Source organism: Dipodomys spectabilis, unplaced genomic scaffold, assembly GCF_019054845.1.
Source record: "Dipodomys spectabilis isolate Male_0828 unplaced genomic scaffold, ASM1905484v1 ptg000001l, whole genome shotgun sequence".
In the NCBI taxonomy this organism is placed as follows: Eukaryota; Metazoa; Chordata; class Mammalia; order Rodentia; family Heteromyidae; genus Dipodomys; species Dipodomys spectabilis.
In genome coordinates this window covers 32,139,523-32,153,107 of record NW_024870678.1, presented here as the reverse complement: position 1 = coordinate 32,153,107, position 13,585 = coordinate 32,139,523, and the positions used below count along the sequence as shown (strand labels likewise).

At 45.3% G+C, this 13,585-nt stretch overlaps 1 protein-coding gene across 3 annotated transcripts in view; it reads right to left on the bottom strand.

The window, feature by feature from the left end:
* Nucleotides 1-8,688, bottom strand: part of Ppp1r14c (protein phosphatase 1 regulatory inhibitor subunit 14C) — an 84,796-nt gene extending 76,108 nt beyond the window's left edge. For 2 of the 3 annotated variants that reach the window (XR_006148589.1, XM_042687836.1), the window contains exon 1: nt 8,368-8,688. Coding sequence is in view for 2 of the 3 variants with exons in the window: in XM_042687836.1 (XP_042543770.1) it covers nt 8,368-8,688 (321 nt within the window). In the remaining variant the exon portion in view is untranslated. The remainder of the gene's footprint in view (nt 1-8,367) is intronic. The other variant, XM_042687962.1, reaches the window with a different exon arrangement.
* Between the last annotated feature and the right edge of the window lie 4,897 nt (nt 8,689-13,585).

Below are 13,585 nucleotides of genomic sequence, written 5' to 3'. Positions count from 1 at the left end.
CATTACATTCCTATCTGCAACGAGTAAGTCAATGAAATTAGATATATTTTGCAACAACGCTGAAATGAAACTGTAATGATGGAAGGGCATTAGAGAGACTCTAAGAACATAACCATACAACAGTTTTTCCTAGCCACAAATATGAAACATGAACCATCACCAGATAATCTATAGGTTACTAAAACCCGAATGAGTTGCAAGGCTGATCCATTTTTTTCATTCATTCAAACAAATCCTAAAAGGCTGAAGAACTAAGTGCACTCTACTAGGGCCATCTATAATAAAAAATTAAGATGGCTCCTGCCTTCAAACTGGTAAATCCACCAATGATGAGGAAGACTCTAGGAAAGAAAGAATTTAGAGATTCCAGTATACCCACACATGCTCCTGCAAAATTCAACGCCTAAGAGATATGAGGACAGATCCTTTCCCCCTAATTCCCTTTCTCTGTCTCACAGAGAACAGTTACAGTCCCAACAGTACCAGCAACCACACACCAACTTGGTGTCTCCTTGGTCTTACTATCTGGTCTATCCTCACTATGAGGACAAACACTTTTAGCATAGGAAGGAAGGTGGGCTCTCAGAAGTTAAGGAAATTGCCTGATGCCATACACCAGCTGGATGAGCAGACACAACGTCCGATGAATCCCAGTCACACACCACACTTCCCTAACCATGGCTCTAAGAGAATTAAGTGTAGTTTTGTTTTTTCTTTTCTTTTCTCCCTCCCTCTTCCTACCTGGGCAATTTTGACTTCTTTTATCACAGGCTTTTTTGTTTTCTTTTCTATGGACTAGTGATTCGATTTATGACCTTGCACTTGCTAAGCAAGTGCTCTACCATTTGAACCACACTTTTAGAGCTTTAGTTTATTTTTCAGTTAGGGTCTTGTGCTTTTCCCCAGGCCAGCCACAGACCATGATTCTCCTATACCTCCGCTTTCTGAGTGGCTGGGATTATTCTGTTTAATCCATGGGTTCTTAATGTATTTAATTTAATCCTTAGGACAGTTAGGCTGAATTTACAGAGATTTAAGGGGGGGTGGTGAAATCTGTCCCTAAATACCTAAACAAATGGGAGTTCTCTAAATACTTCACAAGCTGAGCTCCCACAAGTTTCGGCCTGTCTGCAGAGACACAAAGCAGCAAAACTAGCTTGATGCTACATGTAAGGTAGAAAGCTACATTCAAAACAAGAACAAACTCACAGTGTGGGCCCTGCAGGGCATCTGGGCACAAGAACAAAACCCACGCGTGTAAGGAAAGGTCACAATAAGCCCCATTCATTGCCAGGCACTGGTGGCTCACACCTGTCATCCTAGCTACTCAGGAGGCTGAGATCTGAGGATCTAGGTTCAAAGCCAGCCCCAGCAGGAAAGTCTCCATGAGACTCTTATCTCCAATTAACTGCTCAAAAACTGGAAGTGGCACTGTGGCTCAAAGTGGCAGAGTGCTAGCCTTGAGCAAAAGAGCTCAGGGACAGCACCCAGCAACAACAGCAAAAGTGAAAAACATTCATTGGTACAATGAATATGTTAACAATTACAATAATAAATTGTTTAACTTGTAAAAAATAGTATGGTACTGGCAGAAGAATAATCATATGGCCAATCAATTAATACAGAACACCAAAGCTCAATCTCTGTATGCGTGAGCACGCAAAAGAAAAAGGAGGAAAAGCAGAAGTGGGATGAAAAGAGGAGGGGAAGAGCAGTCACCCTGGAAGAAGCAAATTAGACGGGTACAACAGAGGTATCAACTCTGTCCCTGCACGTCTCTTCCAGGCCACAGCCCTCTTCTGCCACATCCTATCTGAGGTCCCCTGCCCCCCCCCAGGCCACTTCTTGACCTCTTTTGCCTCAGTTTCCACATGCATAAAATACTAGTATCAGAGGTAATTACTAGGCTTATATAAACTTTGCCTACATATCAAAAATATCAAATCTATGGCCGGTTGGCAGTGGCTCATGCCTGATCCTAGCTACTCAGGAGGCTGAGATCTAAGGATCGAGGTTCAAAGCCAGCCTGGACAGGAAAAATCCGTGAGACTCTTTTCTCCAATGAACCACCAGAAAACCGGAAGTGGCACTGTGGCTCAACTGGTAGAGCTCTTGCCTTGAGCTAAAGAGCTGAGGGACAGAGCTCAGGCCCAGAGTTCAAGCCCCATGAATGACCAAAAAAAAAAAAAAAAAGTATCAATCTATGGCAATCTATAATTGTATTTCATATGTTTAGATTTTTCCTTTCTGAGGCATTTTTTTTAATTGAAGATCCAAGCCCATAAATGTGTTCAGAAATCCACTTAACAGGTCACAACCAGTATTTTTACAAAATAGAATAGAAAGTTGTATTTGAACATTAATTAGGTTATATTTTTAGATGGAATGTTTTTCTTGGGCATACACAGTAACACTCAGTGGTGCTTTGTGAATCTCGCTATTTCCATCCACCCCCACGTCTATCCATGTCTCAGGCGGCAATCTAAAGGCTATTTCTTTCAGTGTTACCGTCAAAAAACAGTTTTCTAGGATGAGGATGATAAGGAACTAGGCAAGACAGAAAATGGAGGATTGAACTCAGGGCCTCATACTTGCTAGACAAGTGTTCAACCATCTGATTCATGACCTCAATCCTTTTTGCTTTTTAGCTTGTTTTTCAGAGTCTTCTACCTTTGCCTAGACTAGCCTCAAACCACCATCTGCCTACCTCTGACTCCCAAGTAGCTAGGATTATAGGCATGTGTCATCAATCACACCCAGTCAGAAAATCCTTTTCAAAAGGCAGACACCCAAAGCAAAGCAAGACCCCCAAATGGAATCATGAAAACATAGCTTAGTTAACCTTCAGCACACAAGATGTTCATAGCTAAGCTGATCCTAGCATTCAATTAATTTGAGCTTAGCAATATCCCTTAATTTCCAAAGTAAACTACACTGTAAAACGAAGTACAGATGTTATCTTGACGCTGGGAAAGACTGAAAAAAATTGACATATCTTACCCAGTAAATCGTCTTGCAATACTTGTGAGAGTAGACATTATGTCAGATTTCAAATGCTCTTAAAAACAGTCAGGGTTTGGAAGAGAGATGAAAATGCCTCTTCCTAAAACAGAAATCCTTACATATGGATGCAGATTTAACTAAACAAGTCCCAACAACCAAATCCCAAGCTAACAATCTAATTTCTGTATATGCTTTCCTATCAGATAAAATGAAAAGGAACTATAAAACATGTAAATAATCATTTTAGGATTTAATGAAAACATTTATCTATGTATCCAAAAGTCTTGGTGATATGATGTTAAGACAGAGAGAGAGGGAGAGAGAAAGAAAGAGAGAAAGAGAGAGAGAAGAGAGAGCTGGGCACCCGTGTCTCATGCCTGTAATCCTAGCTACGCAGGAGGCTGAGATCTGAGGATCACAGTTCAAAGCCAGCCCAGGCAGGAAAGTCTGTGAGAATCTTATCTCCAATTAACCAACAGAAATCCAGCATTGTGGCTCAAGTGGCAGAACACTCACCTTAAGCAGAACAACTCAGAGGCAGCACCCAGGTCCAGAGTTCAAGCTCCACAACCAACAACAACAACATAAGAATGACACCATCGTCTGAGGCTCTAGTCTGCCTTCTGGAAGGCTGTCTAGGACCAAGGAGACCCAACTATCTGGAGCCAGTATCCCCCCAACTGTTTTTAGCCAAACCCCTTATCAATAACCAATAGCTTCTGGGGCAGGCTCCTCTCAGACATGGTATGAGCCAGCAGCATGGTCAAGGGTGGCTGAAAAAATGTGTACAGACTAGTCATGCAGATGCACTTAATACCCTTCTCAAGTTGGTTTTGTTCCAGGAATGGGAACCAAAAGTGACACCTGGGCCAGGGGCAGATTTTCTTAACTGCATTCCAGCTCTGAGCTCTGGGAAATGGAGAATTCAAAATTCAAACCCAGCCTTTTGGGTCATTATAAAGACACTGTTGTCAAAGTAGGTAGATAGAACAAATTTATATACATGCCTGTTGGCTTATTTCATTGAAAGGTGTATATAGCTATTGCATTATTGTGATCCTCTGCTAGGACTACCCTAGACATATACTAATTATTACAAATAAGGGAAACCACGGAACCTATGTTTCTTTGGATCTGGCTTACTTCACTTAATATGATTTTTCCAAGTCTTTCCATAAAACGATGTGAATCAAAATGAACTCCAAGATAGGGAAACTGAGGTTTTTTGTTTTGCTTTGTTTCAGTGTACTGTTTGCATTTGTTTCTTTCTTCTTCCCCCCCCCCCTTTAGTTTATTCCCTGTTGTCACTGTTTTATATTTCAGTACCTCTGTCTTGGATATAAGTTTATCTGATTAGGGAAAGGGAAGCGGAATCACAGAAATGGAATCACAGGAATGGTGGGACAAAGGCTGAACCAATGCAACAGCAATACTTACTGGACACTATGTTAGAAGTGAACTTTACAACTTGGAGGGAAGAGGAGTTGGGGGAGGGAAAGTGGGAGAAAACAGGGAGGGGTAACAATGTTCAAAAAGAATTGTACTATATTTTTTATTTATGTACTGAAACCCCTCTGTACATCACCTCTATAATAAAAGAAAATAAAAATAAAATAGAAACATATGCTCTGCAGGCCCTCCTTTTCTCTCTGCAAAACTAACAGACTTGCAATTCTATAGGGGCCTCAGAGTTACATTTGCCTGGTTCAGAACCCAAACCCTATCCTACACCCCTCCCCAGCTAGATGAGCTTGGGATAGTCTCTTCACGTTCCTGATGTTTCCTCGCTTTTAAAGCAAGGATACTTAAGGCTACCCTCATCACAGACTCATAAATCAGCGTACAGCAGGCTCCTAGAGCAGCGCCTGGCACGTACGCCCTCCCCAGATGCTGTCTGTCTAATTACTCTCCACATAAGACTGATTAGCCACTGCAAGCTCCTGGGTAAAAACCACAGCCAGGTCTGTGGATATTTCTTTTCTTCCCTGCTAACTTTAAGCTACTCTGAAAGAAAATGATTCTCTATTCTGAAAACGACAAGTCATCTAACTACTGTCCAGTACAAGTTCTTCTGCAATTAAATGAGTGTTCACAATTGTGGCTTATGCCTGTAATCATAGCTCCTCAGGAGGCTGAGATCTGAGGACTGCAGTTCAAGGACAGTCCAGGCAGGAAAGTCCATGAATCTCATTACCAATTAACCACCAGAAAAACAGAAGTGGTATTGTGACTCAACATGGTAGAGTGGTAGCCCATTGGAAAAAGCCCAGGGACAGCACTCAAGCCCTGAGTTCAAGCCTGCCCCAAAACCAACAAAAAACAAACAACTAAATAATAGGTGTTCACCTTCTATCTCACTCAGCAGGGTACTCAGGCCTTTGTCTAGTGGGAACTTGAGTCTGACAAGTTGAGTTTTTGTGCCAATTTCATGAAATAGGTATTGGGGGGAAATATCATCAATTTAATGTAAAAAGGATACTTGCTTATCTTCGTATTTATGAGGTTGGAAACTATAACTTAAGGATCTTCTCAGTTTGCAAACCAGAGGCTAAAATACTAAAGTACTAAAATAATCAAGGATAGACAACCAGAGGAGAAAAACTAATGCTAAAAATAGTCCTGCCAGGGAATAAATAAAAAGAGCCCCCCACCCACCTTACTTAACTCCTTATTAGGCTGCATTCTGTCGGTGTATATGCCAGTATTGAGGCTTGGACTCATGGCCTGGATATGCAGTCTTTTAGCTTTTTCACTCAAGTCTAGGTTCTACCACTTGAGCCACATCTCTACTTCTGGCTTTTTGCTGGTTAATTGGAGATGAGTGTTTTTTGTTTGGTTTGGTTTTGTCAGTCCAGGGGCTTGAACTCAGGGCCGGGGCACTGTAGCTGAGCTTTTGCTTAAGGCTAGCACTCTACCACTTGAGCCACTTCTGGCTTTTTCTGTGTATGTGGTGCTGGGAAATCGAACCCAAGGCTTCATGAATGCTAGGTGAGCACTCTTACCACTGAGCCATATTCCCAGCCCGAGATGAGAGTTTTATGGAATTTCCTGAACAGGCTGGCTTAGAACTATTATGCTCAGATCTCAGCTTCCTGTGTAGCTAGGATTATAGGCATGAACCACAGGCACCCAGTTCTACATATTCCTTTATGACTAAGTGAAAGTATAAGTCAGTATAGTAATTGCAAATTGCCAGTAATCTTCTCAATGATCTCTATTTGTTCAGCTTAGTCACTGGACAAATTGAAGAGAAATGATTACACATTCTAATGAAATGTACATAGACAATCTTAGATTATCTCAACATCAAATTGTTTGCTATAAGTCTTATCTAAAAACCACAAAAGAAAAAAAGTACAAGAAAAAGACTCAAGGTCATATTTACCCTTTAAAATATGCGCCTACCTACACAATCAATAGTGAACATTGGAACTTCCATTTTCCCCAATTATTCTGGGGAGAAAAAAAAAACAATAACACTTTTTGGGGGGAGGACAGGAGGGTTGCCTATCTTGGGTCTTGAACTCAGAACCTGGGCTCTGTCCCTGAGCTTTTGTGCTTAAGTTTAGTGCTCTATTGTTTAAGCCACAGTGCCATTTCTGGCTTTTTTTGAGGGAAGGGAGGTAATTAGGGATAAGAGTCTCACAGGCATTATCCTGCCCAGGCTGGTTTTGAACCTCAACCCACAGATCTCAGCCTCCTGAGTAGCTAGGATTACAGGAATGAGCCACCAGCTTCTATTACCGCCCAGTGAAGAATTTCTAAAATATAAAATTTATCAGCTACTGAGAATTCTAGCTTCCCAAGCTACACCCAATGAAACATTGTTAACTTCAACAATAGTGTTTCTATCAGTTCAAATTTCCTCCAAACCCAAAATGGAATACTAAGGCCAGTAGATATAAATTAAAATGTATAGGGAGAAAGGAGATTAAACACATCCATTCACCCAACTAGAATTCCAGCTAAGTCAAATATATTGTTTTTCTAAAGACCTTCACAACCTTCCTATTAAAAAAAAAATCATGGGAACACTTCTTCTTGTTGCCAGGATTTTTTTATATTATTATTATTATTAATGCAATTAAATTGTTTTTTTCTAAAAGCTAGGCCGGAAAAGCAATATATTTTTACAAGCTTATTACACAGCCAAGCTTCATTATGTCATAATCAATCAGTCATCAGTTGTGAGCAATGGGAATGCTGGTTCCTCGTCCAATGAAAATGTTGGAGAAAAACAATGTGTTCACAATAGACCATAAAATGTGTGAAATACAAAATGCCTCCCAAACCAGCCAGGAAGCCATGAAGTTCAATGTGTCTCGTTCTTGCTGAAAAGCGTACCAGTTAACAAGCTCACAAATCTAGCTTCCACTGAGAAGCCGTACCCTTCATGCTCATCTCTCCTTGCTTTTCGCCCTGTCCCAACTCCGGTAAGCAGGGCACTTCATTCAGTCTGGATTCCTGAACACTCTCACGGGAGATCATTTTTCTCGGGTTTCTTGCTGCTTATTTTAAATCCATCTCCCTACATCGAAGATATCTGTGTCATCAGACCGGAGCAAAAACCTTAGCCCCCTGAACTGTGGTCAATCAGGGTGAGGTTCACAGAGCTGCTGCCTCCCCTGCCCACCCTGCCCCTCCCATCCTGCTCTCCACCCCTCCAGGGGGCCCCCAGCCCTCAGGCTGCGCCCACTCCTGGAAGTAAACGCGTGTGCTTAGAAAGCCCAAAAGAAAGCTGACGCCCCCACCTCCCCCCAACCCCGCCACCAACGAAGCCCGACGTGTGCAGTTTGGGGAAGGCAGGGATGAATGAATGAATGGTGGGGGTTGGCGTTGGGGGCGGGGGTGTGGAAGGCTGGAAAAGGGAAGCATTGATGTGGAAATGGAGGGACCAAGAGGTTCTGAGATTCCCAGAACCTCTCTCCTCCTTCTCCCCCCCCCCCCCCCGCCTCCCTCTCCATCCAAAAACAAATCAGGCCTGGCAGGGGGCTGCTGCTGTCGGGGACTCTCATTCCCCAACCGCGGATGGCTCTGGCACAACCGGGGGAGGGGGGAGGGAGAGTGTCCATCTCCCCCTCCACCCCCACCCCAACCTTGGACTGAAGGCAAAGCTGCCAGGAGCTCCAGACCAGCAACGCACTTCTTGCAAGGATCGATTGCATCCTCCGCCCTGCTCCCGGCACGGGCACCGGGCGGCGGTGGCGCCCCAGTGCGGCGCCGCGCGGGGCGTCCCGGCGATGGAGAGCGCGGCGCCCGCGTCCGGCGCGCGGGTCCCGGGGAGCCAGAGCCGCAGAGGCTCCCCGTGAGGGGCGCAGAAGGGCAAAAGGGGGTTCCTCCCCGCCCGGCCAGGTGCCCAGGTACCTCGCAGCCGTACAGCTGTCCCAGCTGCTCCACGATCCACTCCTCCAACACCAGGCGCTTCCGAAGCTCCTTGCGATCGTATTTCACCGTCACTTTTCCCTGCTGGTGACGCCGCTGCTGCTGCTGCTGCTGCTGTTGCTGCTGCTGCTGAACCTGCCCGGCGGCGGCGGCGGCGGCAGCGGCGGCGGCGGCCGTGGCCACGGTGGCCGAGCCCTCCCGGGAGGGGCCCGGGCTCCCGCAGGGGCTCTGGAAGAACACGCGCCCGCCGCCGCCCCCAGCCCCGCCGGCTGCCTCGCTGCTGCCGCCCGTCACCACCGACATCTCCCCCGCCTGCGCGTCCGCCGTGCCCGAGTGCTGCCCGGAGGAGGGGCGGGCGGAGCGCCCCGCGCCGCGCCGCTACCACCGTCCGCCCGGCAGCCGCATGCGAAGGGCTGGCGGGCACCTGCTCCGCGCGCGCGCGCACCCCGGCCCGGCTCGTGCGCCCCGCCGCGGGCGCCTCTGGGTGGGCGGAGCGAGGAGGGCGGAGGGGAGGGCGGAGGGGGGGAGGGCGGGGATCACAGCCTGAAAGACGCCGCCCGCGCCCTTTCTGAAGGCCGGGTGTGGAGAAAGGGCGGGGAGGCGCCGATCCCGGCGCGTAGACAGTGGAGGGCCCTGGCGTAGGGCTGGGCGGGAACGGCCCTCGACGCCAGGGCCACCGTCACCTGTCCCGGAGACCGGGGAGTGAGCCCGGATTCCCAGGTCTTCCCCCAACGCTGTCCCGGGACGGGGGACCACTGAGAAAACGATCGTGACGAGGAAGGGCCGTGCGGAAGGTTTTCCTTGTCCCCCTCTCTCCGGGGTCCCTGTCCCACAGCCCCCCACACCGACCCCACCCCGCAGCTCCCAACACATTCCTATTCACTCCACGACGCCTTTCCTCGTGGATTGTAAGGGAAATGGATGAGGCGATGTTTGTGCATTCAGGCAATTCACCGCGCCGGAGAAATCATTTCTTTCCTTACCAATCATTCTAAGATCGCTCAATCTAAGGGTAGGAGCCTGTGGGGTTAGGGACGTCCAGAGCATCGGCGACTCTCCCAACAGTGAAGTAAGGATTGGTAGGCTTAGAAATCTGGTAGTGTTGCGAGTCGCTGGTGGCTCTTGCTTGTAATCCTAGCTACTCAGGAGGCTGAGATCTAAGGACCATTGTTTTGAAGCCATCCAGGGTGGATAAATCTCAGTCTTGTCTCCAATTAACCACCACAAAGGTGGAATACAGAGGTGTGGCTCAACTGGTAGAGGGCCAGTCTTGAGTGACAATGCAGATGGCCGTGCAAGGCCCTGAGTTCAAGCCACACTAACACACACAGAAGGGGTGGGGGGAGAAGGAAGGAGAGAAAGGGGGGGAGAAAGAAAGAAAGAAAGACAAGGAAAGAAAGAAAGAAAGAAAGAAAGAAAGAAAGAAAGAAAGAAAGAAAGAAAGAAAGAAAGAAAGAAAGAAAGAAAGAAAGAAAGAAAGAAAGAAAGAAAGGAAAAGAGAGAGAAAGCTGAGAAAGGCTACTTGCAACTACTCAGAGAAGTTTCTTATAGGCTAAGGCAACCAAATCAATTTCCTCTGCACTCTTCCTGTGTTGGAGAGGACTCTGAGTGGACTCCTAGGCTGGTAGCTGTAGACACATGGAAGATAAAGATGTGACCAGCCATCATCTGCTGGCAGGGCTGATTGCCTTTATTCCCTCAATTTGGGATTTTCCAGCAAGAGCCCAAGTAGGAGTTGTCCCGGCGCTCTATGTGCCTGCAAGCTCATTATTAGTTCATTATGAGGTCAGACCTTGCAGAACAAAATGTATGAAATGAAGTGGCTAGGGCTGGCCTTGAACTCCTGTACTAATCAGAAGAGAGTCAAAGGCTAAAGGATACGATCTCTGCCCCAAAGAAGATACCAGTTACGATTCCAAAGGCAAGTTTTCTCCATAAAATCTGACTGTCCTAAAGAGTGATGACTCCGCCATTTCGTCCCACCCAATCTGTCTTATATAAGATAGATCATCTTAAACTCTGAACCCATAGCCAAGAGGGTGAGTGCCTTCACTAAATGCAACTCTGTCCCAAAGGAGGAAGTGGAAAGAGAGCAACAATCAGCCAGTGTCCCTACACAAAATAAGCCTGTCTTGCTCTAGACAGCTGGCACCTTACCAAGTTGGCTAGCACCAGCTTCAACCAACTGTACAAACCAAGAGACTTCAAATCAAAACAAAATAGCTAGAATGTTCGTTATGAAGGAGAAATGATATTAAACCTCTGCCATGTTCTGATGCTGAGACCCAGTCATACCAACTATTTTGAAAAGTATACCCATGATACCGCTGAATGGCAGAGAGTGGGAAATTCCAGTTCCTCACTCCGTGGCTTTGAACAATGAAGTCAGTCATTCCAGAAGAGCTCAAAGAAATTATGAAAACGCATAAGTTCTTTCTGAGGAATTCCTAGGTCCATTTTTTTTCTCATTGCATCGCATGACTTTTCCTTTGTGCTTAAAGCTCAGCTTTCACTAACAGCTTTGAAAAATGACAGGTTTCAAAAGACATAGATTTAGCCATCTGAACTTGCAGAAAATGGTCAATGATAAATCATGTCTCCTACAATGTAGACTCTGACCACATGCCCCAATGAATCTGCCTTCACACACAAGTAAGAGCTGAACTACTAACATCAAGTTCCTTTTCTTTTTTTTCTCCAAATATTTCTTTTTTTTTTTTTTTTTTTTTGTCAGTTGTGGGGCTTGAACTCTGGGCCTGGGCGCTGTCCCTCAGCTCTTCAGCTCAAGGCGAGCGCTCTACCACTTGAGCTACAGCGCCACTTCTGGTTTTCTGGTGGTTTATTGGAGATAGGAGTCTCACGGTCTCTCCTGCCCGGGCTGGCTTTGAACCGCGATCCTCAGATCTCAGCCTCCTGAGTAGCTAGGATTACAGGCGTGAGCCACCAGCGCCCGGCCAAATATTTCTTTATTGAGATTAAGTGATCACATAAATTTCACAGTACTGTGGCATAATAGACACCTTTTAACCTTCATAGTGATAATCATCCTAATCTACAAAGCTTAGGAACTCTACAAATTTTAACAATAGAACTATTTCTACTAAATAGGGTGGTGTTATGTACATTTACTTAGCTTAGCGTCAGCTGTTCCCTCTTTCTCTCTCCCTCCCTCCCTCCCATCACCACCCTAGAGTTGCTTAGTTCACTTTCATCAATGTCCAGTGCAGCTAATGGGTACCTCTGCTGTATTTGTTTCTTTACACCTGCTTGCTGCTGTATTTGTTTCTTTACACCTGCTTCTCCACCCAGGATGTAAATGATACTGGAAGTGAACACCAAGGTTCTGTCCTCCAAACATACATACATACATGCTTCATTCATAAAAGTAAACCTTAATGCTCAAATTATGACAGACATTAGAAGTTCTGCTCTTCCAGAATTGTCTAAACAAAGGAAAAAAATATTTGAGAATGAAGGCATTATTCCCAGGAGGACTCTGTGCATGTTCATGCATGCGTGTGTGTGTGTGTGTGTGTGTGTGTGTGTGTGTGTGTGTGTGTGTGTGTGTGTGTGTATGTGTGTGTGTCTTGGTACTGGGGTTTGGATTCAGGGCTTTGTTTTTCCTCTCATAGCTGTCACTCACTTGAGCCACACCTCCTCTTCTAGCTTTTTGATGGTTAAATTGGAGATAAAGTTCTCAAGGATTTGTCTACTTGGCCTGGATTCAAACCATGGTTCTCAGATTTCAGCTTCCTGAGTAAGCTAGGAGGATAGGTGTGAGTCACTGGTACCCAACCTAGGCGAGGATTTAAGTTTGGCAGAGCTGAGGTAGACCTCACAGGCAGAGCACTAGCTTGGTAAATAGGAGGCCTGGGCTCCATCTCCAGCACCACAAGAAAATAAAAGTAATAGAGAATTCTGCAAAACAATATTTCTCATCTACATCTACATACATTTATTGAAAGCAAGTGCTTTGTAAATTCTGATTAATCAAAATGGTTTGGCTGACATAATAACAAAGATAGCATGGTACTGGCACAAAAACAGACCCAAAGACCAATGGAATAGAATAGAAGACCCAGAAATAAAACCACACACCTACAGTCAGCTGATTTTTGACAAAGAAGCCAAAGACATACAGTGGAAGAAACACAGCCTCTTCAACCACTGGTGCTGGGAAAACTGGGCAGCCACATGCAGAAAACTAAAAGTGGACCCCAGCCTATCACCATGCACCAACATCAAAATGGATTAAAGACTTGAACATCAAACCTGAATCTCTGAAACTACTGCAGGACAGAGTAGGAGAGACACTTGAACTTATAGGCACAGGCAGGAACTTCCAGAACAGAGTCCCACGGTCACAACAAATTGGAGACAGACTCACCAAATGGGACTACCTTAAAATAAAAAGTTTCTGCACAGCTAAAGCTATCGCAACCAAGCTAGAAAGACAACCAACGAATTGGGAAAAAATATTTACCAGCAGTATATTAGACAAGGGGTTAATAGCCAGTATGTACTGGAAACTCAAGAAACTAATCCCTCCCAAACCTAACAAACCAATTACTAAATGGGCAAGGGAACTAAAGAGAGACTTCTCAGAAGAAGAGATAAAAATGGCAAAGAAACACATGAGGAAATGTTCACCATCCCTGGTTGTGAAGGAAATGCAAATAAAGACAACCCTGAAATACCACCTTACCCCAGTCAGAATGGCCCACATCCTAAAGTCAGCCACAAATGCTGGAGCAGATGCGGAGAAAGAGGAACCCTATTACACTGCTGGTGGGAATGTACACTTATACAACCACTTTGGAAAGCAGTCTGGAGGGTCCTCAGAAAGCTAAATATTGACCTCCCTTATGACCCAGTCATGACCACTTCTAGGCATCTATTCTGAACAACAGGAACCAGTATACAAGGACACTTGCACCTCCATGTTTATTGCAGCAATGTTCACAATAACCAGGATAAGGAAACAACCCAGATGTCCCACCACAGATGAATGGATCCAAAAATTGTGGTATCTATACACAATGGAATATTATGCAGCCATTAGAAAGGACAAAATAATGGCATTTGCAGGGAAATGGATGGAGTTAGAAGAAATCATGTTGAGTGAGGTAAGCCAAGTGCAAAGAGACAAACAACACATGGTCTCCCTGATAAGTGGATGTTAAATCCAAAATGTTAGGTG